The sequence below is a fragment of the Coregonus lavaretus genome, assembly GCF_964263955.1.
Source record: "Coregonus lavaretus genome assembly, chromosome: 5".
Taxonomy (NCBI): Eukaryota; Metazoa; Chordata; class Actinopteri; order Salmoniformes; family Salmonidae; genus Coregonus; species Coregonus lavaretus.
In genome coordinates this window covers 36,328,848-36,355,135 of record NC_139992.1, presented here as the reverse complement: position 1 = coordinate 36,355,135, position 26,288 = coordinate 36,328,848, and the positions used below count along the sequence as shown (strand labels likewise).

The 26,288-nt window shown below is 45.6% G+C and overlaps 1 protein-coding gene across 2 annotated transcripts in view; it reads right to left on the bottom strand.

The window, feature by feature from the left end:
- Nucleotides 1–26,288, bottom strand: part of syn3 (synapsin III) — a gene marked incomplete at its 3' end in the record, with an annotated part of 141,783 nt that overhangs the window by 104,487 nt on the left and 11,008 nt on the right. Inside the window, exons 2-3 of one of the 2 annotated variants that reach the window (XM_084161942.1) lie at nt 24,165–24,586; nt 5,934–5,991 (exon numbers count right to left, since the gene is read on the bottom strand). In XM_084161942.1, the coding sequence (XP_084018068.1) occupies nt 5,934–5,991; nt 24,165–24,556 (450 nt within the window). In that variant the 5' untranslated portion in view covers nt 24,557–24,586. Of the gene's footprint in view, nt 1–5,933; nt 5,992–24,164; nt 24,592–26,288 lie in introns of both variants that reach the window. The other variant, XM_084161941.1, reaches the window with a different exon arrangement.

The window sequence follows — 26,288 nt, the reverse complement described above, 5'->3', positions numbered from 1 at the left end:
GGTATCCAACATACCAAGCAGTCTGGCTGGAGAGACATCTTTCTGAGTGCCTAAATGATACTCACACCAAATAATGACAACAGTTGTCTTCCACAACCTCTTAATATTCAAGGAACAGGATCTGAAGTACCAACTGTCCGAAATGTATTGTTTTTAAAACCCTACCCTGGCCTCAAAAAGAGTGTTCCATGATTTAACTGATTAAAGTCTCTCTCTGGGCTCTGTAGTGTTCCATCCTTGTAGCTGTCTTGGCCAAATCTTGACTTGAGATAGAGTGCACATGCATAACTCAAACTTGTGCACAAATTTGTGTATGAGAGTGTTTTTAAAGTCTGTATTAGGCCCTCTGAACAGCCGGCGGAGAGTATAAATGAGCATGCTGAAAGCACTCTTCCCTACTGTACCACACACACAAACACACACAGACACACAGACAGGGCCCCAGGACAAGTGGACAGCACAGTAAACACAGCAATAGACTCCAAATATGGTCCCCCCTCCCCCTCTCCCTCCTTCCCCTCTCTCCTCCCCTTCTGGCCCTCGCTAGGATCACACAACACAAAGCTCATCTGAAATCTTTGGGAGTATTTTTAGAATTCTGATAATGGGTGTCAGAGGTTCAGGTGCACAAGGTGCCTTTCGTTATGGTCAGGTAACAAACTTGTAAACGAGAACTTTGGTGGTCTGGAGTAAAACCACATGCAAATTTAAAGCATTATCCATAATGTGATAAGTGACTTTACTCCAACTATGCCGGCTTCTGCTGGCGAAAAGCATGTGATCGATATTGACATCTGCAACAGTTATAGAACAATTCAATCCTGTATGAGGTGTCATGCTCTTAGGACACAGGGTACTGATAAACAATGACAAGCGCTCAACTCCTAGAACTGTGGCAAACCCTCTTTCACAGAAAGGATTCTCTGCTGACCTCTTCATGTGTGAGACGCATTTAGCCTAAACCTCCTGCTCCTCCCCCTCAATCATTAAATGGCCCATTATATCTCCTGTAAAAGAAACAGTCACCCTGACCAGATCCCTCTCGATATATACAAAAGCAACAGTCTGAGTGGGAAACCTAAAATAGCTCCTGGTGATAAACGTAGGTGTGGGGTAGACTCTTATCTTGTGGTTTCCTTTGTGTCCAAACATAGCGGTTTTTTCTACAGCAGAAATGACTGTTTACTTGGACTAGATACACTTAACCTCATTTATCTGAACAAACAAATGTGTGCTGCATTGTAAGGCAGTGGAGTCTGAGAAGAGCAACAACCTTTCCATAACAGCAACCTTATTGTCGTCTATATAGGGCAGAGCTGCACTTGCTCCAGTTGGTCAAGAAAGGGCAACAGGAGTCTTTGTACAGTTTACCAGTGCTGAACCCTTGCAAAAAATGTCCAACTGAACATCAATCTTGTAACAACGTCAACACAGATGCCCTGAACCTCTGGGAGTGGAGACGTGAGGCGATTACTAAGGGTACGGATTACACATACCCAATTGGCTGTGAATTTCCATTACTGCAGAGGAGAGGAGCGTGGAACAGTGGAAGGACAAGGTGGAGGGGAGCAGAGCAGAGCAGGCATTCTGTCCTCACTGAGGTCATAGGCCTGGTGAGCAGATGTTGCCCCTGCTGACCCGTCTAGAACTAGTTGGACGGTGGATGGGAACCCAGAGAAACTGGCCTTTATACATTTGCAATCACGATTGAACCTCCTGGACGTTCTAATCACGTAATTTGTCCAATTGCGCGAAATTGAGTACTTTTTTTCCTCTACTCATAAACAAGGGTTGTCGAGTACCAACACATACCCAGTGGACGGCTATTATTCCATTTGAATCATGTCTGTGACGTTAGTATCGCATTGATGCAGATGAGGCGAGCAAGCAGCCTTGGAAAAAAAACATTACTCACATGGGAAAGAAACTAGATGTCATGACCGAGACCCACCACTTGGCACTGCTTAACCGCCGAGCAGAGAAGGGCAGCACACATCCAAGAGACTTCAAAAGAGACACAAAAGGCATTGTGGGAGATAGTGAAAAAACCCATAAGCCCCGTGTATGCCCCTTTAGAGCACATCAACAATCTGAACACACACAGGATCTCCTGGCACAGGTGTGTAGAGATAAGAGTGGGCACAGTCAATGGCGCTGGTTATCTTGGAGCACTTATTGAGAGATTGATAAGACTCCCAGAGGGTAAGTCAATGAGGATCTGGGCAGCAGCTCAAGGCCAAGCCAAGGTTGATCTGTGCCAAAGGAAAACCCTGGGAACAAGTTCAGTTGGACGTGCCTGGCATGAGGCAGGATACCTGTGGTACCTAGGGCAACATCTGGCCTCAAGAAGGTCTAGAAAATCAGGCACAGCGTCTTCTTTTACTTGTTGAACTTGAACTTGCAGCTTGAAAAACTATGACAGTGATGGGATTTCTTCACACTCTTTTCATGTATCGTATACACCTACTTGCAGATGTGCACCACACAACAGAACGTTCAAACTTTGCTGAAGCCGTCACTGGACAAGCATGAAGAAGCTAACTTCACGCTAGATGATAAAGCTCATTCTTATGGAACTCGTGAAATGTATGGAGCACAATGAATCAATTGATGAATGTTAGGTGGGACCTAACTTTCAATTGATGCACTGCTCTCCGTTCTATTCATGCAAACCCAGTGAAATATGAGCGTGAGTAGTATATTAAAGGACGCATGACGTTCCCTCTGAAACTATACTATTCAGGCACAAGGTGACACTGACATAGAGCTTAGCTATAAGTTTAATATAAAAAAGGCTCAGAGATCTGTTTGTAATCTGCACAGTGCAATGGAGTGTGTTGAAGAACTTTTGTACTCTGTGTTTAAGTCTTAAGGGTTTTATACATGTCGAGGCGTCGGGAAAGTAAACCTTCAAAGCAGGGCCTCGTCCGTGTGGAGGAGGGATTTATGACAGCATGCTCACAACTGAAAAATGTGGGGGAGAGGGGTATATCAAGAGATACACTACATATACAAAAGTATGTGCACACCCCTTCAAATGTGTGGATTCGGCTATTTCAGCCACACCTGTTGCTGACAGGTATAAAATCGAGCACACAGCCATGTAATCTCCATAAACAAACATTGGCAGCAGAATGGCCTTACTGAAGAGCTCAGTGACTTTCAACGTGGCACCGTCATAGGATGCCAACTTTCCAACAAGTCAGTTCGTCAAATTTCTGCCCTGCTAGAGCTGCCCCAGTCAACTGTAAGTGCTGTTATTGTGAAGTGCAAGCAACAACGGATCAGCCGCAAAGTGGTAGGCCACACAAGCTCACAGAACGGGACCACTGAGTGCTGAAGTGCGTAAAAATCGTATGTCTTCGGTTGCAAAACTCACTACCGAGTTCCAAACAGCCTCTGGAAGCAACGTCAGCACAAGAACTGTTCGTCGGGAGCTTAATGAAATGGGTTTCCATGGCCGAGCAGCCGCACACAAGCCTAAGATCACCATGCGCAATGCCAAGGGTTGGCTGGAGTGGTGTAAAGCTTGCCGCTATTGGACTCTGGAGTAGTGGAAATGCGTTCTCTGGAGTGATGAATCACGCTTCACCATCTGGCAGTCCGACGGACGAATCTGGGTTTGGCGGATGCCAGGAGAACGCTATCTGCCCCAATGCATAGTGCCAACTGTAAAGTTCAGTGGAGGAAGAATAATGGTCTGGGGCTGTTTTTCATGGTTCGGCTTGGCCCCTTAGTTCCAGTGAAGGGAAATCTTAACGTTACAGCATACAATGACATTCTAGACGATTCTGTGCTTCCAACTTTGTGGCAACAGTTTGGGGAAGGTCCTTTCCTGTTTCAGTATGACAATGCCCTTGTGCACAAAGAGAGGTCCATACAGAAATGGTTTGTCAAGATCGGTGTGGAAGAACTTGACTGGCCTGCACAGAGCCCTGACCTCAACCCCATCGAACACCTTTGGGATGAATTGGAACGTCGACTGCGAGCCAGGCCTAATTGCCCAAAATCAGTACCCGACCTCACTAATGCTCGTGGCTGAATGGAAGCAAGTCCCCGCAGCAATGTTCCAACATCTAGTGGAAAGCCTTCCCAGAAGAGTGGAGGCTGTTATAGCAGCAAAGGGTAGACCAACTCCATATTAATGGCAATGAGTTTGGAATGACATGTTCGACTAGCAGGTGTCCACATACTTCTGGTCATGTAGTGTACCAGACCTCAATAGGCCTCTCTTTCTCTCTCTCATTTGCTCTGCCTTTCTGGCTGTCTCTCCCTCTTTCCCTCCCTCTCTTTCTCTCCCTCTCCCAGCTATCAGAAGCTGCTATGGGTGGCCTGTGCACTGCCTGTGCCTCAGACTGGCACCTTATATGGCAGCAGCTGGGCGAAGAGCAGGAGAGAGCTAGCTAGGTTGGCTTTTGGGCACGTGGGCACCAGTTGAGTTCAGAGTAGGGTGAGGGACGACAGCAAGCTGAGGAGGTGGGAAAGAGAGGGAGAGAGCAAGGGGGCTCTGTTTTTTTAGTCGTTTTCTAAAAATGGGTCATCATCCCATTGCGTTGATCTGACTTTTCACACAGGGATTGGGTTTCCTTCCTCCTTGAGCTTTATGTTAGATGTACTAACACCCGGCGAGGGGTCCGGCTGGGCTGTGTGGGGTGGGAAGGCTGGCGGCGGAGGGCAATTAGCATCTGACTCGTTACCCTGCGAGGAGCAGAGGAGGACTTCTGGGAAACAGCGGAGGGTCTGGCAAAAAGAAAAAGGGTTGTTGGGGCTAGGGGGGTTTGGGGAGTTTGGGGGGGCTTGAGGGTGCGACCCCCATAGCGGTCCCTTCACTCTTGATTTAAGGGAACTAATTAAGAGCCGCCACATGTTTTTATTTGGGTTCGCTCTCAGCAACGCCGAGAACTACTACAAGAACGCAGAGCTTCATATTTCTTAAAGAATTCAGGATTTTAACTAAACTCCAAGCCCCACCAGCCCAGCGCCAGTCTCAACATTACTGAGAATGAGATGTGACCACAACAGTAGAGAGTAGAGAGTTGAACAAACTGACAGCCAATAAAGTCCCTGGTCTGGTCTTTTGTGGTTCTCCAAATAAATCCCACCACTTCATTTCAAAGACAACGACTCCGGTCTGCCCAATTGCTTGCAGATGTATGGCCAAGCTTTTAGGAGGGAAATCAGATGTTATCTACCCACCGAAAATACTGTATGTCTAGACGGTTGCGTATCTTTGCATATACATTGGCACTGACGGCATCTTTTCATATAAAAAATTAATAAATGCCCATTAAGACTGCCGTGTTGTGCTACAGGGTTACGAACAGGTTACTTCAGGGCAAAGTTGGTCTGACAAAACATTTGTAAAAGACCTACCTGATGGGAGAGTCAGAGAGACCATTAGGATGTGTTAACACAATGCAGAATTAATCAAACTACTGTCATTGCTAGCTTCTGATTAAAATAAAAAGCATAGACTCAGAGCTGTAAGGGACTGCTTCTGACACGAGTCCAGAAAATATTTAAATCCTCCCTGCATGTAATCCAATGCTGAGAAGACGAGTACATACAAATAAGTACATTCCATCAGGAAACCTAGCACATACTGTACACACATACAGCATGCTAACATGATAACAGGCTAACAGGGGCATGGGAGTAAAATGGCCTCGTACTTAGTGTCCAATATGTATGTAATACCTGCTGCTACCCAGCTGTTAAAGCTCTCACATGCTATCCTAATGGTGCTTGAATAAAACAGCTTGGATTCCTAGTGGTTGATGCGGTAAAAAATTGTGAAAGATGTGGGTCAAGTCACCCAGGAGTGGCATCAGCTGAGCTAAAAAAAAAAATCCCTCATCTGAGCCATCCCCAGCCACATGGAGAAGTCATCAGTCCCTCCAGCTCTAACAGAGGACGAATAGAACACCACCAACCTGCTCCACCCGGATGTCGTACTCCCCGTTCAACTTCTTCCCTCGGAAATACTTGGCCCTGTGAGAAAAGAAATGGGAAAGAGACTAATGAGGCAAGATGAAATGCGATCAACTTTCAGAGATTATAAACTTTTTCACACAGTAGATTGTCTACAGGCTTGAAATGACCTGTGTCGAGACGACTAGAAAAGAGGTTCTCCAGTATCACCTGAATTTTGTATAATTATAAAAAGGTATCTGTTGTAGTAGCCACCTGTGTATACCAGTACACTTCTGTTTTTTCACCAACAGAGAGAAGTACAGTATGTAGTCATAACAACAGTATGCAGTCAAAACAACCTCAAAATAATCTGTTTATTTGATTGAGGAAGGCTGAAACATCAAGTTTTCCAAAATAGCTTGAGACCATTGACAAATATTATTTGTTTCCATGATTACAGCATTATGTGGTCCTTCTGTAGTACAAAAAAACCAGCAGAGCATCATAATCAGTCATAACATCATATCCCCCACTTATTAGGCTGTTAGGCACCTCATCAAGAAACAGGAACAAACACAAACGCACGAGGCAGAAACCGATGGTGATGGTGTCGCTTTAAAAAGCGAGGGAGTGTATATTTAGAGAAGAGGAAAGGGGTGGACATTGCCATAAATCTGGACATTTCAGATATACTACCTCTCGTGCACACTCTTGGGCAATAAGAGCTCTACGTTTATAGCCTGTGAGTCTGTGTCTTTGCCAACACTCTGTGGGTCCAGCCGGTGAACTCTCACCCCTAGCAGGCGTGGGCCGGTTATCAATCTGTCAAGGGCTACATGATAGCTGCTGGTGTGTGTGTGTGTGTGTGTGTGTGTCTGTGCTCTACATGCTGGAGGCTCCTGATCAGTAGGGCACAGGCTGTTAGGGATTTAGAGTAACTGCCTCTAAACTCAACTCACTATCTCTTCTCTTTTCGGTTTGCACATTTTCTGTTATCACACATTTTTGTCTTGTTGTCTTTTCTGTGACAGAAGAAAGTCATCCAAGCTTCTCACATTCTTTCCTATGTCTCTTCTTGCAATTGCACATTTCTACTATCACTCCTTGCAGGGCCGCCGCCAGAACAAATTAGTTGGAAGGACATTTCATTTCCATAGGGTGGCAAAAAAAATCATGGGACCACCTATGTGTGCACACGCTGCAATTTTTTAAAATATATATATATATACACACACACAGTGGGGAGAACAAGTATTTGATACACTGCCGATTTTGCAGGTTTTCCTACTTACAAAGCATGTAAAGGTCTGTAATTTTTATCATAGGTACACTTCAACTGTGAGAGACGGAATCTAAAACAAAAATCCAGAAAATCACATTGTATGATATTTAAGTAATTAATTAGCATTTTATTGCATGACATTAGTATTTGATACATCAAAAAAGCAGAACTTAATATTTGGTACAGAAACCTTTGTTTGCAATTACAGAGATCATACATTTCCTGTAGGTCTTGACCAGGTTTGCACACACTGCAGCAGGGATTTTGGCCCACTCCTCCATACAAACCTTCTCCAGATCCTTCAGGTTTCGGGGCTGTCGCTGGGCAATACGGACTTTCAGCTCCCTCCAAAGATTTTCTATTGGGTTCAGGTCTGGAGACTGGCTAGGCCACTCCAGGATCTTGAGATGCTTCTTACGGAGCCACTCCTTAGTTGCCCTGGCTGTGTGTTTCGGGTCGTTGTCATGCTGGAAGACCCAGCCACGACCCATCTTCAATGCTCTTCCTGAGGGAAGGAGGTTGTTGGCCAAGATCTCGCGATACATGGCCCCATCCATCCTCCCCTCAATACGGTGCAGTTGTCCTGTCCCCTTAGCAGAAAAGCATCCCCAAAGAATGATGTTTCCACCTCCATGCTTCACGGTTGGGATGGTGTTCTTGGGGTTGTACTCATCCTTCTTCTTCCTCCAAACACGGCAAGTGGAGTTTAGACCAAAAAGCTCTATTATTGTCTCATCAGACCACATGACCTTCTCCCATTCCTCCTCTGGATCATCCAGATGGTCATTGGCAAACTTCTGACGGGCCTGGACATGCGCTGGCTTGAGCAGGGGGACCTTGCGTGCGCTGCAGGATTTTAATCCATGACGGCGTAGTGTGTTACTAATGGTTTTCTTTGAGACTGTGGTCCCAGCTCTCTTCAGGTCATTGACCAGGTCCTGCCGTGTAATTCTGGGCTGATCCCTCACCTTCCTCATGATCATTGATGCCCCACGAGGTGAGATCTTGCATGGAGCCCCAGACCGAGGGTGATTGACCGTCATCTTGAACTTCTTCCATTTTCTAATAATTGCGCCAACAGTTGTTGCCTTCTCACCAAGCTGCTTGCCTATTGTCCTGTAGCCCATCCCAGCCTTGTGCAGGTCTACAATTTTATCCCTGATGTCCTTACACAGCTCTCTGGTCTTGGCCATTGTGGAGAGGTTGGAGTCTGTTTGATTGAGTGTGTGGACAGGTGTCTTTTATACAGGTAACGAGTTCAAACAGGTGCAGTTAATACAGGTAATGAGTGGAGAACAGGAGGGCTTCTTAAAGAAAAACTAACAGGTCTGTGAGAGCCGGAATTCTTACTGGTCGGTAGGTGATGAAATACTTATGTCATGCAATAAAATGCAAATTAATTACTTAAAAATCATACAATGTGATTTTCTGGATTTTTGTTTTAGATTCCGTCTCTCACAGTTGAAAGGTACCTATGATAAAAATTACAGACCTCTACATGCTTTGTAAGTAGGAAAACCTGCAAAATCGGCAGTGTATATATATATATATATATATACACACACAGTATCTCACAAAAGTGAGTACACCCCTCACATTTTTGTAAATATTTGAGTATATCTTTTCATGTGACAACACTGAAGAAATGACACTTTGCTACAATGTAAAGTAGTGAGTGTACAGCTTGTATAACCGTGTAAATTTGCTGTCCCCTCAAAATAACACAACACACAGCCATTAATGTCTAAACTGCTGGCAACAAAAGTGAGTACACCCGTAAGTGAAAATGTCCAAATTGGGCCCAAAGTGTCAATATTTTGTGTGGCCACCATCATTTTCCAGCACTGCCTTAACCCTCTTTGGCATGGAGTTCACCAGAGCTTCACAGGTTGCCACTGGAGTCCTCTTCCACTCCTCCATGACAACATCACAGAGCTGGTGGATGTTAGAGACCTTGCACTCCTCCACCTTCCGTTTGAGGATGCCCCTGTCACGGAATCAGCCAGGGCTGCCCCTCCTCCTTGCTCGGGCAGGATTCGGCGTTCGTCGTCCCCGGAGTACTAGCTGCCACCGATCTATGTTTCGGTGTTTGTCTAGTTTGTCCTGATTGTTTTCACCTGTTTCCCATTATGTTATATTGTATTCCCTTTATAACCCCCTGTCTCTCATTGGTTATTGTGTGTGATTGTTTTTCCGTGAGGTCGGCAGTGTTCGGGTGTATGCGTATTTTGTTTCCTCCCTGTTTGGAGGTTTTGTTTGTATTTTGATTACTGTGCTAGTAAAGTTCGTCTGCCAGTAGCTCGGTGTCCTGTGCTTGACTTCACTCACCGCATACACGTCGCCCTGACAGAATCACACACCATTCATGGAGTCAGCAGGAGTGGCGGTGCCAGCTGGATCAATGGAGGAACGCGTCGAACACCAAGCGGCCATGATCCAGGCTCTCGGCACCGCCATGGAACGGGTGGTGAGCACTATTGAGCGATGGGAAAGAGGGGGTCTGCCTACGCCTCCTCCAACGATACCACCACCATCGGCGATGCCCATCGCTTCACCTCCGGGGTCCAGTGGGATTCGGCTCTCGCTCCCGAGGGCTTATGATGGCACAGCAGCCGGGTGTCAGGGTTTCCTGCTCCAGGTTGAACTCTACCTAGCAACCATCCACCCGGTGCCCTCGGGATACAAGAGCGTGTCCGCCCTCATCTCCTGTCTGTCCGGCAAGGCACTGGAGTGGGCCAATGCCGAGTGGGGGGGAATAGACGCCGCTACTGTCAACTATGCAGAGTTCACCCACCACTTCAGGGCAGTATTCGATCATCCACCAGAGGGTAAAGTGGCGGGTGAGCATCTATTCCACCTTAGACAGGGGAGGAGGAGCGCACAGGAGTTCGCGCTGGACTTCCGGACGCTGGCTGCCAACGCGGGATGGAATGAGAGGGCCCTCATTGACCACTACAGATGTAGCCTGAGGGAGGACGTACGTCGGGAATTGGCCTGCAGGGACACCAACCTCAGCTTCGACCAACTGGTGGACATGTCAATTCGCCTGGATACCCTGTTGGCTACCCGCGGACGTCCGGATTCAGGGCCGTCCATTCCATCCCCCAGCACTTCTGAGCTGACCCCTATGGAGCTCGGAGGTGCTGGTGCTAGGGAGACCAGGAGAGAGACCAGGAGGGAGGCCGTCCCCTGCACCAACTGTGGCCGCAGAGGACACCCTGCTGGTCGGTGCTGGGGAGGGTCTCCTAGGAATCGAGGCGGTAGGCAGCGCACTGATGAGTCATTCCAGGTGAGTAGGCACCCAACTCACCCAGAGCTCTCTGTTGCGCATATGTGTATTAAAGTTGTGTTTCCCGAGGTTTCTCCTCACTCCCAGCATAAGGCGCTAGTAGATTCAGGCGCAGCTGGGAATTTTATCGATCGCCAATAAGTTAGGGATTCCTTTTGTACCTGTTGATGTGCCCTTCCCCATCCATGCCCTAGATAGCCGCCCTTTTGGGTCAGGATTGATTAGGGAAGTCACAGCGCCGCTCAGGATGAAAACGCAGGAGGGCCATGAGGAGATACTACGTTTGTATTTGATTGATTCTCCTGCGTTTCCCGTGGTGTTGGGGATTCCCTGGTTAACATCTCATGACCCCAACATTTCATGGCAACAGAGGGCTCTCAAGGGATGGTCTGATCAGTGTTTCGGGTGGTGTGTAGGTGTTTCCGTAGGGGCAACGACGGTGGAAAGCCCGAACCAAGTTCCCACCATGCACATTCCACCTGAGTATGCCGATTTGGCACTCGCCTTCTGGCGACTCAATTACCACCTCATCGACAGGGGGATTGTGCGATAGACCTCCAAGTAGGCGCTGCGCTTCCGCGTAGTCATGTGTATCCTCTGTCTCAGGAGGAGACGGCGGCTATGGAGACATACGTCACTGAATCTCTGAGACAGGGATACATACGGCCGTCCACTACCCCTGCGTCCTCGAGTTTCTTTTTTGTGAAGAAGAAGGATGGGGGTTTACGCCCGTGTATTAATTACCGTGGTCTCAATCAGATCACAATCAAATACAGCTATCCTCTCCCTCTGATTGCTAGTATGACGGAGTCATTACACGGGGTGCGATTCTTCACAAAATTGATCTCAGGAGCGCGTACAACCTGGTGCGCATTAGGGAGGGAGATGAGTGGAAGACAGCATTCAGTACCACCTCGGGGTCACTATGAGTACCTCGTCATGCCATACGGTTGAATGAATGCTCCTTCAGTCTTCCAATCATTTGTAGACGAGATTTTCCGGGACTTGCATGGACAGGGTGTAGTGGTGTATATTGATGACATTCTAATATGCTCCGCTACACGAGCCGAGCATGTGTCCCTGGTGCGTCGAGTGCTTGGTAGACTGTTAGAGCATGACCTGTATGCGAAGGCGGAGAAATGTCTGTTCTTCCAGGAGTCCATCTCCTTCCTGGGACATCGGTTGTCCGCGTCAGGGGTGGAGATGGAGATTGACCGCGTTTCTGCCGTGCGTAATTGGCAGACTCCCACCACGGTGAAGGAAGTGCAGCGGTTCTTGGGTTTTTGCCAATTACTACCGGAGGTTTATCCGGGGCTTTGGACAGGTAGCAGCTCCCATTACCTCCCTGCTAAAGGGGGGTCCGGTGCGTCTGCAGTGGTCAGCTGAGGCGGACAGGGCATTTAGACATCTGAAGGACCTGTTTACCTCGGCTCCGGTGCTGGCACATCCGGATCCCTCATTGGCGTTCCAATTTGAGGTGGATGCATCCGAGGCTGGGATCGGCGCTTTGCTGTCTCAGCGCTCGGGTACGCCACCAAAACTCCGCCCCTGTGCTTTCTATTCTAAGAAGCTCAGTTCGGCGGAGCGCAATTATGACGTGGGGGACAGGGAGCTGTTAGCTGTGGTTCAAGCCTTGAAGGTGTGGAGGCATTGGCTTGAGGGGGCTAAACACCCTTTTCTCATTCTGACTGACCATCGTAACCTGGAGTACATCCGGGCAGCGAGGAGGCTGAACCCTTGCCAGGCAAGGTGGTCTATGTTTCTCTCCCGATTTGTATTTAAGCTCACCTATAGACCAGGGTCACAGAACGCTAAGGCAGACGCCCTGTCCCGACTATATGACACAGAGGAGAGGTCCATTGTGCCCACGCCCATACTCCCGGAGTCTTGTCTGGTGGCACCGGTGGTGTGGGAGGTTGATGCGGACATCGAGCGGGTGTTACGTACCGATCCTACTCCCCCACAGTGTCCAGAGGGTCGGAGGTACGTGCCGCTCGAGGTTCGCGATCGATTGATATATTGGGCTCACATGTCACCCTCCTCTGGTCATCCTGGTATTGGTCGGACAGTGCACTGCCTTAGTGGGAAGTACTGGTGGCCCACTTTAGCTAAGGACGTGAGGGTTTATGTTTCCTCCTGCTCGGTGTGCGCCCAGTGTAAGGCGCCTAGACACCTGCCCAGAGGGAAGTTACAACCCCTACCCGTTCCACAACGGCCGTGGTCTCACCTATCTGTGGATTTTGTCACAGACCTTCCCCCCTCCCAGGGGAACACGACGATCTTGGTCTCCCTACTGCCCTACAAACTGCTGACGCCCTGTTCACACACTTTTTCCGGCACTACGGGGTGCCTGAGGATATAATGTCTGATCGGGGTCCCCAGTTCACCTCTAGAGTCTGGAGGGCGTTTATGGAACGTCTGGGGGTCTCGATTAGCCTTACCTCAGGTTTTCACCCCAAGAGTAACGGGCAGGTGGAGAGAGTGAACCAGGATGTGGGTAGGTTTCTGAGGTCCTATTGCCAGGACCGGCAGGAGGAGTGGTCAGGATATATTCCCTGGGCAGAGATAGCCCAAAACTCACTCCGCCACTCCTCCACTAACCTTACGCCTTTCCAGTGTGTGCTAGGTTATCAGCCGGTCCTGGCACCTTGGCATCAGAGCCAGATCGAAGCTCCTGCGGTGGACGAGTGGTTTCGGCGCTCGGAACAAACCTGGAACGCTGCGCATGTCCATCTGCAGCGGGATATCAGGCAGCAAAAGGCGAGCGCCGATCGCCACTGCAGTGAGGCTCCGGTGTATGCACCGGGAGATCGGGTCTGGCTCTCGACCCAAAACCTGCCCCTTCGCCTGCCCTGCCAGAAGCTGGGTCGGCGGTTTGTGTGGCCATTTAAAGTCCTGAGGAGATTGAATGAGGTATGCTATAGGTTACAACTGCCCATTAATTACCGCATTAACCCCTCGTTCCATGTGTGTCTCCTCAGGCCGGTGGTGGCTGGTCCACTCCAGGAGAGTGAGATACGAGAGGCTCCTCCGCCCCCGTTGGACATCGAGGGGGCTCCGGCGTACTCAGTCCATTCCATCTTGGATTCGAGGCGTCGGATGGGGGGCCTGCAGTATCTCGTGGAGTGGGAGGGGTACGGTCCGGAGGAACGGTGCTGGGTCCCTAGGAGGGACATCCTAGATCCCTCCATGTTGAGGGACTTCCACCAGAGCACTGACAGGCTGACCCCCCACCCCTTCAACCTCTGCAGCAATGCTGGCAGCACTCATACGTCTATTTCCCAAAGACAACCTCTGGATATGACGCTGAGCACGTGCACTCAACTTCTTTGGTCGACCATGGCGAGGCCTGTTCTGAGTGGAACCTGTCCTGTTAAACCGCTGTATGGTCTTGGCCACCGCGCTGCAGCTCAGTTTCAGGGTCTTGGCAATCTTCTTATAGCCCAGGCCATCTTTATGTAGAGCAACAATTCTTTTTTTCAGATCCTCAGAGAGTTCTTTGCCATGAGGTGCCATGTTGAACTTCCAGTGACCAGTATGAGGGAGTGTGAGAGCGATGACACCAAATTTAACACACCTGCTCCCCATTCACACCTGAGACCTTGTAACACTAACAAGTCACATGACACTGGGGAGGGAAAATGGCTAATTGGGCCCAATTTAGACATTTTCACTTAGGGGTATACTCACTTTTGTTGCTAGAGGTTTAGACATTAATGGCTGTGTGTTGAGTTTTTTGAGGGAACAGCAAATTTACACTGTTATAGAAGCTGTACACTCACTACTTTACATTATAGCAAAGTGTCATTTCTTCAATGTTGTCACATGAAAAGATATACTCAAATATTTACAAAAATGTGTACTCACTTTTGTGAGATATATATATATATATAGCTCTGGAAAAAATTAAGAGACCACTGCAAATGTTTCTTAAATCAGCATCTCTAAATGTATGACAGCCATTCCATTCCAGTGTCTGTTGAATTCAAACACAGGCACACCTCATTCTACTGAATTAGGTACTGATTAGGTGATCACCTGAACCAAATCTTATTTAACGAGGAAAAGTATAAAAACCACTGCTGTGGTCATCACTATCCTCTTGCAATAGGACCAGCTGGATGGCAAACAGTGCTAATAGTACCTCAAAAGTAATATTAATCAAAAAATAACTATTGACCATGCCAAAAGAGTTGAAAAGGAAAGTAAGTTTTGAGTGAGGAAAAGAAGGGTTCAATTCTGGCTTTACTGGCAGAGGGATACAGTGAGCATCAGGTTGCTTCCATCCTTAAAATGTCAATGACGGCGGTTCATAAGAACAAGTTCAAGCAGCAGACATTGGGGACAACAAAGCTACAGACCGGCAGAGGGCAAAAACAACTCTCTACTGACCAGGATGACCGCCAACTCATTTGAATGTCACTCAATAATCGTAGAATGACATCAAGTGACCTACAAAAAGAATGGCAAACGGCAGCTGGGGTGAAGTGCACGGCGAGGACATTTCGAAACAGGCTCCTAGGGTCAGGGTTGAAGTCGTGCAAAGCTAGAAAAAAGCCCTTCATCAATGAGAAGCAAAGAAGAGCCAGGCTGAGGTTTGCAAAAGACCATAAGGATTGGACCGTAGAGGACTGGAGAAAGGTCATCTTCTCTGATGAGTCCAATTTTCAGCTTTGCCCAACACCTGGTCGTCTAATGGTTAGACGGAGACCTGGAGAGGACTACAAGCCACAGTGTCTTGCACTGGTGGAGGATCGGTGATGATCTGGGGGTGCTTCAGCAAGGCTGGAATAGGGCAGATTTGTCTTCGTGAAGGACGCATGAATCAAGCCATGTACAAGGTTGTCCTGGAAGAAAACTTGCTTCCTTTTGCTCTGACATTGTTCGCCAACTCTGAGGATTGTTTTTTCCTGCAGGACAATGTACCATGTCACACAGCCAGGTCAATCAAGGTGTGGATGGAGGACCACCAGATCAAGACCCTGTCATGGCCAGCCCAATCTCCAGACCTGAACCCCATTGAAAACTTCTGGAATGTGATCAAGAGGAAGATGGATGGTCACAAGCCATCAAACAAAGCCGAGCTGCTTGAATTTCTGCGCCAGGAGTGGCATAAAGTCACCCAACATCAATGTGAAAGACTGGTGGAGAGCATGCCAAGACGCATGAAAGCTGTGATTGAAAATCAGGGTTATTCCACCAAATATTGATTTCTGAACTCTTCCTAAGTTAAAACATTAGTATTGTGTTGTTTAAAAATGAACATGAACTTATTTTCTTTGCATTATTCGAGGTCTGACAACACTGCATCTTTTTTGTTATTTTGACCAGTTATCATTTTCTGCAATTAAATGCTCTAAATGACAATATTTGTATTTGGAATTTGGGAGAAATGTTGTCTGTAGTTTATAGAATAAAACAAAAATGTTAATTTCACCCAAACACATACCTATAAATAGTAAAACCAGAGAAACGGATAATTTTGCAGTGGTCTCTTAATTTTTTCCAGAGCTGTATATATATATATATATATATATATATATATATATATATATATATATATATATATATATAGATAGAACCGCTGGGCCTCGAGGGACCCCTCTTCAAGCTAATGAGCAGCCATTATGACTGCAACATTCTAACAGTGTAATTAATACATTTTATATATGCTATCACTTGTCTTAGGTTACATTAGAATAAAACAGTTTATGTTACTGTAGGACAGGGGTCTCCAACCTTTTCTAGCATGAGAGCTACTTTAAAATGTTGCAAAATTTTTTGTTTTCTTTTTTTCAGTTTTTCACTATCAAAATTACAATTATTCATAGAGAAACTATGAAATTTGACGTTCTGAGTCCATGTCAATGCTTAAATCGCATCAGAAGACAATTTTTGAGGGCGGGAAAAAAAACGAACAAATTGGGATTTTTGTGTAATACCCCTTTAATTGTGCATTTTGCGAGAGAGGAATGTGCTGGTCTAGTGATGTTTTTGTTGCTGTATATGTCATGACAGAGTTTGCAAAACAAAAGCCCATCCGATTGATACAAATAATCATGATATAGTCCTGCCAGGTAAGCCTACTTTGCATCATCACCGCTAACTGGCTAAGTGAATGATATACAAACACGCACACCATCCACACCACACAGACATACAGGGGCAATATTGCTGGAAATGAATTGACAGATATTGTGTTATATTCAGTTTTTTAAGCCAATTGTAACTAACTAGGAATAATGTCAAAATGGATTTGATTGGATAGTAACCGGGAGCTTAAAGTGTCTGATACTTGACAGTTTGCGGTAGAGTTCTCATTCAAAGCCCGAACGGGCCGGACCGCCCGGCCTTATACATAATAAAATGCTTGATTGTATTTAAAAAGGCATGAATGACTCAACTCCTATGCTGTGTAATGGTATGAATTCATGAGTCGCAAATCAGCGCGATGGCGCTGTCCCGACCAAAATGGTGCTGAAATTATCACAAATTGTTTTCAGAATGATTTGGCGAGCTACTCATAAATTATGTGGGCTGCGAGCTACTGGTAGCTTGCGATCGACCTGTTGGGAGACCCCTGCTGTAGGATATATTTAAACACTAAAAACATCTCAATTCAAGTGTTCAATACATTTTATCCGTAGAGTGCATTTGTTACAACTATGAAACAGAAAGCATATGTGTTGGAACGTGGTAACAGCTTCTTTTTATAACGACTACATTAAAAAAATACCCCAACCACCAAGACGCACAGTCAAATAAGGAAAACATCAGTAGCCTAAACATCATTATAAGCGCCAAGTGTGCTTGATAAATAGTGAAAATGTGTCTTCTGTGCTTGTCTTCTCTGGTAGTATAAGATCATACTAGCTCTCTTCTTACGTCTCTTCTTGCTGTACCTCTTTGTCTCCCTCCATCCCTGCTTTCCATATGCTGCTTTACAGTATCTGTGACTGAATGGGGTTAATCTCATCACCGATCTTCTCTCAAGGTTTTCCAGCTGTTGAGCTGTTGACTACAAGATCCATTGTTATCCTTCCCTGTCATTTAGTTAGCGGTGAACCTTTGAAACGTCTGACCTAGATACAGTAAAGACCAATGCGCTGTCACCCAGGGCCAAACGTACCTTCACCATGACCATAGTAGAGCATGAGCCATGAGGCAAGACCAGGAGGCCTGCATATGGGCAAAAAATGACTGGTATGTTTTCAAGCCAAGGCATTCATTGCACAACCTGTCATCACTTCAAATGATCAATAAAATGTAGGGTCAGTTGGACTTTAAAAGTTCTGGGGTGAGCAGCCCTTCGCATGGTTCCAAGAGTAAACACCCAGACAGGATTTGGCCAATGTTCTCCCCAAATGCTCACCCTTACACACAGTCACACACCCATTGTAAAAACATCCTGCAGAGGAATCCAGAATCTTTACTATGAGACTTCCCCTCCATTGCATTAGTCTCCTATAAAGCCAAAGTGAGTCATGTATTTTGACAGATGATAATCTGGAATTTACAATTCTTTCTTATACGTGAAAACATGTGTTAGGCTATATGACAATGAGAACTCACAGCCAGATCTTTCCCACAGCCATCAATTACCATCCCTTTGACAGCAGATATGACAATAACGAGATCAGTGATTTAATTGCATTTACCAAAGAGCGGTTGGATAGGGTAATCTAAAATAGAATCATTCAAGAGCCGGTACATCGTTCAGATTCGAACAACAAACTGACAGCTTCTTGGCTTGCAGAATGTCATGTGGCATAGCATTCTGAGGAGGGTATGGCCTGGCATGACAGGGAACCAATGACAAGTCAGATAAGGAGGGCGAGATTGTGAGAAAGAGAGGGACAAGGCGGCCAAGCAAGAGACAGGAGGAGAGAGGGAATCCTGGGAATGAGAGATTCCGAAAGACGGTGAGAGAAAAAGAGAGAGAGGTGAGAATAGGAATGAGAGATGGGGAGCTTGCGAAAGATAGAATGAGAAATGGAGAGAGAAAAAGAGAGAGAGGGAAAGGGAATGAGAGATGAGTGAGAGAAACAGAAAGACAAAAAGTGATGAGGATGGTGGATGGTGATGTTGTGGGTGGTGAAAGCTGCTGTGTGTGTACCACTATTGTGCCCCAGTCAGATCTGGAGGCCAGGCCTGTCAGGGGAGCCCAGCGTTTCCCCGGAGACCAGCTGCCTCTCCTCTGGAATGCCCTGGAGGAAATGTGGCCCCGAGGCAGAGGGCAACGATGAACGGACATGGGACACCCTCACCAACACTAACCCACAACTAAAGATACTAATAGTTTGGATATACAGTACAGTACTAATGAGCTACTAGTTATAATACAGCGGTCTGTGCAACCACCTCCCAAGAGGAGACATGCTGGTATAAATATTACAGTCATGTTCTGTCAGCTATGAGATTCTATTAAATATTAACATGGAGAAAGTTCAATTCGGGGCACATACAGAAAGACTGTGGCAAAGCCACCACACATGTTGTAACACTGATATTTATGAGATATTGATAGTGTAAATCAAACCAACTTCAGATAAGAGATCATATCAGCCATCAATAAACCATCTACCAATGCGTCGTAAAAATAAAATAAATCTAATATTTGGCTAAGATATTTGGGTAATCATGGATCACTTTTCAAGTTTCAATGTCTGCATTACACCATATGATCCCAAGGCTTGAATATAGGTAAAATGATGATATAATAACTCATGTTGATACGGAATTAATTAAAGCATATCCACATTGATCAAAATCAGATTAATGCACTGAGGTACCAACAGAGACAAAGTGGGAAAACATTGACCAATTTCACTAGTCCCATTTTGTCTACAAATGAAACCTGGGAGTTTAAACGAAATGGCGCAACAATTTTTGGCCTCCATCAGACAAACTTTGATCCTGAATTCCAAACACAGCTCTTTTTTGGTTGCCTGGTGGGAATGGATTACTGTCATCATAAGGTTTTATTGTGGTTATTTATCTCATGGCCGTTCGCCCTCGGTCCAGGGCAACCTTCTCCAAACTATCTTTTTGTGTTGTCTATAATAGTTTTTGCTCCAGATAAAATACTTGTGTTGGCAACCGTAGCAACAATAAAAGTGCCGGGAGATAGCATCAATGTTGAATTATGGAGATGCAGTAAAAACACAAAGCATCTGAGGACTATTGGAAAGCTTAGGCAGCCACAAAGTGCACTTGAAAGTGCACAAAGTGCACTTCATGAACTACTGTACCTTGCAGACTTTCAGATGGGAATCACATATTTAAAGCCCTATATTTCACCTAAAACAATGATCTACAACTATATCTTAAGGGTTTATAACGTTTTCCATAGCATCTCTAGCAAGTGTCCTCCACTAAAACGAATGTTTTGGCCCATTCAAAAACTTCTGGAGCTTTAAGTTTCCCCTACAACGCCAGCCAAGCGCATGGAATAGAATGGAGACAGACAGACGGTAGCAGCAGGGTTCACAGAGAACTGACATCTCTAGTAGCGCTACGCGGCCATCAATTCATCCACACATTAAGCTGAGGAGAGAAAACTACCATGCCTAAATGCACGTTCGTTTCACATTGTCTTCAACAAATAGTGAAGAGGCGGAAGAATCGGCACCATGATCCAGACACGTTGCAAAAGTAGCAGCCAAATATTTGGCATTTAAAGGCTTTTACGAGTTGTACTCTCTCAGGAGTATTGCTCAATGGTTAACTGTTGAGCTGCTGCTATTCTCCACTCTAACTCCACCTTTTGTATGGTAGCCTGGTCCCAGATGTGTTTGTGCTGTCTTGCCAACTCATATGGTTACTGTGAGTTGGCAAGACAGCACAACCACATCTGGGACCAGGCTATTGAAGTGGCTGTAGACTCAATCTGGCAAGGCACTTCTATTGTACTGAATTACAGTGATATAAAGAGATGATGATCAAAAGAGAAGAGCCTCAAGGGACAAATTTCACCAAGTGTGTAGGCCTACATGAAAAGGTCCACGGTGCTAATACAAAGCTCAATCTTTGATGGTGCACTGCTCACTGTATACTGAGTAAACAAGTGAATCCCCATGTGTTTGAAATGGAACGATTATAACAGAATAAGGCAACGTACGAACAGATCTGTATTGTGGTGGCAGACCATATAGGTGTTCACAGGTAGAACTGAATGGTTAGAGGTAACCCAGGGAGCAATGCTCAGCACAGGTACAGATTCCCTCAGTTTTCCAATAGGTTATCAGCTAGTGCCACCTGCTGTTCATAACTCAGTGTTACTCTACACAGAGATGCAGTGAATGAAGAGAAACACATCAGCGCTCAAGTAGGTTGTGATCTTGCGGCAGGTGGACTACAGTGCCTCAGTGGCCAAAAAAACACCTCAGTTTTCAAATGGTAATATCCCAATGCTGTTTATATCAAACAATATGCATAAAAACACTTTTTTAAGACCTACAGTCGTGGTCAAAAGGTTTGAGAATGACACAAATATTAACTTTCACAAAGTCTGCTGCCTCAGTTTTTATGATGGCAATTTGCATATACTCCAGAATGTTTTGAAGAGGTAAAGTCATTTTCTCTGCTGAATCCCCTTTCCAATTGTTTGGGGCATCTGGAAAAAAGCTTGTCCGGAGAAGACAAGGTGAGCGCTACCATCAGTCCTGTGTCATGCCAACAGTAAAGCATCCTGAGACCATTCATGTGTGGGGTTGCTTCTCAGCCAAGGGAGTGGGCTCACTCACAATTTTGCCTAAGAACACAGCCATGAATAAAGAATGGTACCAAGACATCCTCCGAGAGCAACTTCTGCCAACCATCCAAGAACAGTTTGGTGACGAACAATGCCTTTTCCAGCATGATGGAGCACCTTGCCATAAGGCAAAAGTGATAACTAAGTGGCTCGGGGAACAAAACATCGACATTTTTGGTACATGGCCAGGAAACTCCCCAGACCTTAATCCCATTGAGAACTTGTGGTCAATCCTCAAGAGGCGGGTGGACAAACAAAAACCCACAAATTCTGACAAACTCCAAGCATTGATTATGCAAGAATGGGCTGCCATCAGTCAGGATGTGGCCCAGAAGTTAATTGACAGCATGCCAGGGCGGATTGCAGAGGTCTTGAAAAAGAAGGGTCAACACTGCAAATATTGACTCTTTGCATAAACTTAATGTAATTGTCAATAAAAGCCTTTGACACTTATGGAATGCTTGTAATTATACTTCAGTATACCATAGTAACAAAAATATCTAAAAACACTGAAGCAGCAAACTTTGTGAAGACCAATACTTGTGTCATTCTCAAAACTTTTGACCACGACTGTACTCATTCAAGGGTTTTTATTTATTTTTACTATTTTCTACATTGTAGAAAAATGGTGAAGACATCCAAACTATGAAATAACACACATGGAATCATGTAGTAAGCAAAGAGATTCTTCAAAGTAGCCACCCTTTGCCTTGATGACAGCTTTGCACACTCTTTGGCATTCTCTCAACCAGCTTCATGAGGTAGTCACCTGGAATGCATTTCAATTAACAGGTGTGCCTTGTTAAAAGTTAATTTGTGGAATTTCTTTCCTTCTTAATGCGTTTGAGCCAATCAGTTGTATTGTGACAAAGTAGGGGTGGTATACAGAAGATAGCCCTATTTGGTAAAAGACCAAGTCCATATTATGGCAAGAACAGCTCAAATAAGCAAAGAGAAACAACAGTCCATCATTACTTTAAGACATGAAGGTCAGTCAATACGGAAAATCTCAAGAAAAATTAAGAAAAACCCTTGAGTGAGTAGGTGTGTCCAAACTTTTGACTGGTACTGTATATTTATTACAGCCTTTTACCAGCCATTGCCACACATCGCCAACAATAGAGAAAAGACTGCATGGTTGATACAATACACACAAACATAACGGTATGCTTGGTAAAGGATTCACTCAACTTCTCAATGACAGCTGAGCACTTGTAGTTGAATACATGCACTTAGTATGTTCACTTATAGACCTAACCTTAAAATTGATATGGTGCCTGGGCAATAGGTCCACTAAAGTGTACATACAAGGGACGTCTGCTATACTGTGTATAATAAGGTCAAGGCCAAGTTTCATTGAGATGTTTAATCACATTTCTTGTGATATTGTATCCAGTATGTTTGTTTTTACATTTGGCCCATGTCTGCACAGAGGACCTATGAAACATTCATACTGTTATGAAAAAGATGCTGTCAAACTGAATCTGAACATGCCTCATTAACAAATGCACTGTTTTTTTTCTTCAGTCTGGTTGCAACTCAAACTACATGTAAAAAAAGCTCTATAATACATCCTCAGTAACATGTGTCATGGTCATCTGGCCATCTCCTACAAATAATTATACAGTGGGCAAAATATCCAAAAACACTGCTGAGTTGCCATAGGCGGAATGTACTGTATAAAGCTGCAGTGAGCTCCTTAGAGAACTGAGAGTGATTGACTCAGCCTAGAGGATCTACAGTAGACGCTGAAGGCCTTCTTCTGCACAGCTTAATTACAGCTACACGATAAGATGAAAGGGAACGAGACATTTTGGGATCCCAGATGGGCTTTAAAAGGAGTGAATTTAAGAAAAGTCCTGCACACTGACTTCTGACAGCATAGTCTGCTGGGACATGACTTAGTAATAATTCCAAGACCAGTCAGGCCTCCCTGTAGAATCTTAATGGAGAGCTAAGGGCAGCGGCCAAGTTCAGAGGGAGAGATATTCTAGTCAGACTTAACACATAAGAGTCTAAGCCCTGTCTAAGCCAGCGGAGGAGGGTTCTACTAAGCTATATGGAATTGTTAAAAAGGTCATACCAAGGATCATTTTACTATTTGATTTAGAATTTTAAGACCCCTTGAAGTATCCCCAAAAAATACCCAAAAATAATTTATGAAAACGTTTTTGGCCAATTAGCCAATACAAAAACGCATTGAATAACAGATTCACTACACGGAACAGATAGTCCCCCCCAAAAATATTAGTGTGTAGACCAAACTGTTTGGAAGCTACAGACAGAAGTTGGCTGATCGGCTGTACCGACTTCAGACAAGTCCCAAGACGCTTGTGGGGTTCGTAGAGCAAAATAATAATAGTTTGCAGGTCAAACCGTTCGGACGCTACAGACGATTTTATGAGAAGACCGATTTTCGGGATTGTCTCACGGTCTGACAAACACCGCTCTAGCTCTGTCACCTTTCAACGCAGATGCGGAAGTGTGACATCGGCGGAATGCTGTGGATTTAGACGCATCCAAACACATATCTCTAGCTTAAACTGACAGATTTTTATGCTCATTCGATTTCCGCGGGGGCGCGGACATCGACTCTAGGGGGTTAAATAGACCGCCAATGCAATGTATGATTGTTACTAGCATCGAATGAATTGGTGCCATCTCAGCTGTTCCCTTTCTGAACTGGCTTCGCTTTATTAGTATGACTAATGCTGCATACAAGAATAGACTTTAGCTATTTTCTGGTAAATTCCATGTGCTGTCCAAGTAGACAGAGGGTATGTGAAACACTGTTTAAGCACAGTGCATTTAATCCGAATTCAAATAGGTTGTTTTTACTTGCTGTGATATCAAGTAATACTTGCAATATAGCCTAGGCTTGTGTAATATACTGATGTAGTGGTCACTTTCAAGGGAGAGAAACATACCAGTCTGTGTGCAGGTCGTCGATGACCAGTAGAATCTTGGGCTTCCGTATGACAGGTTTGGCGGGTGCTGCTGGGGCAGCTTCTGCCACCGCCGCTGAAGCCTTGGCTGCTGCTGCGGCGTTCTGTGCCAACTGGGCGGTCTTCACCACGCTGGAGAAGGAGCTGAGGAAACCCCCAGGGGTCGGGGTCGGGGCCGGGCCTGAAGCCGAGCCTGAGGCCGGGGCCTGTGGTGGCAGGCTGGGAGGCGATCGCCTCTCCGTGGCTGGGGAGGCAGGATTGGAGGTGGAGGAGGGTGGGGTGGGGCGAGGCCCACTCTGCAGGTCCATCATGTAGCCGTTGGGGAGGTTGGCCACGAAGCTGCTGTCGGACAGACGCCTGCGTAGGTAGTTCATGGTTACTGGTGGGTCGGTCGGTCAGGCCAGCTGGACTAGGGGGTAGACAGTGGGATCCGAGAGAGACAGAGAAAGGAAGAGAGGAAGGGAGAGAGAGATCATTATTATTATTATAATACATTTGTAACAATATAAACAACAATAATTTGTGTTCCCTCGGGCACAATACAACACACAAATTCTATATGCTACTGTTAATGTAAAAAACAATGTTCCTCATATGAAATGCATTTGGAACCAAAGGAGTATAAGCAGTCGGCTGCATCATTGATGCAGCATTGATGTCAGCTTAGCTCGCATAGGAACACACTGGGCTATAAAACGCAGCCAGCCACCAATCATTCATGAAGAAGGAAAGTAGGATTGCGCAACCCTGTATTTAACATTTTAGTCATTTAGCAGACGCTCTTATCCAGAGCGACTTACAGTTAGTGAGTGCATACATTTTTCATACTGGCAGCCTCAGACACATACATATACATTAGCTATTGCCTTAGGCACAGGAGGAGGCAGGCTGGGGGAGGCAGGGTGGGGGAGGTAGAGGGAAGGCAGGGGGATTCACATTCACAAACCTAGTCAAAGACACCTAATGCATTTTCAATCTGAATCTAAACAATGGCTTTGCATATTGAACAGAGGTACTACTAACAGGCTCATGTTAAGGGGGGATTCTAGGTGGGATGGACTTGAGGGCCTTTATACAAGCCTACTTAGAGTCACTCGATCACCTCATGCATTTTAAATCTAACCATTGACTCTATCTGCATATTAAACAGTTGGTACAGTACTAGTATAGGGAGTAGCCTCATGTCAGGAAGGATGTAGGGAGGGGGATTCACAATTCAAACCTGGTTAAGGAGACGGTAGCTGCCTTGATGCATTTTGATTCTAACCATCAAAGTGCTAACAATCTGCTTTGCATACAGAGTGGAGGTAGTGAGAGACTGGGCTTGATCCAGAAGAATGTCACTCAGATCAGCTGCACTGACTAAAAGGACGATGTAGAGGCGTGCTGCTTAGAGTGAAAGCTTGAGTTATGACACTTTGAATAAGCCTCATGAATATATTCATCTATAGTGAAAGAAGGGGGCTGGGTGGGGGAGATAAGGCGTTTTATGGGATGGGTTTGCTGACTATCAGACGCTGATTGATACAGAATTGGATTGTGTGGGTGAATAAGAGGAGTGAGGATTACGGGAAAAGGATATGACAAGGCACTGTGGGAAATCAAAACATCCATTTTATAAAGGGCACTAGCTCAGACCACAGACAGCCTACCAGACTGCATAGCACTCTCAGGGGCATAAAATCCATTACAAACAGTTTTAAATCTTTTCTACAACGCCCGGAAATCTGCCCCCTTTATTCTCTGTACCCAACGCACTAGAAGACCAGTTCTTAAAGCCTTTAGCCGTATCCTTATCCTAGTCCTCCTCTGTTCCTCTGGTGATGTAGAGGCTAACCCAGGCCCTGCAGCCCCCAGTATCACTCCTACTCCCCAGGCGCTATCATTTGTTGACTTCTGTAACCGTAAAAGCCTTGGTTTCTTGCATGTTAATATCAGAAGTCTCCTTCCTAAGTTTGAGTTATTCACTGCGTTAGCACACTCCGCCAACCCTGATGTTCTAGCAGTGTCTGAATCCTGGTTTAGGAAGGCCACCAAAAATTCTGAAATGTCCATCCCCAACTATAACATTTTCTGTCTAGATAGAACTGCCAAAGGGGGTGGAGT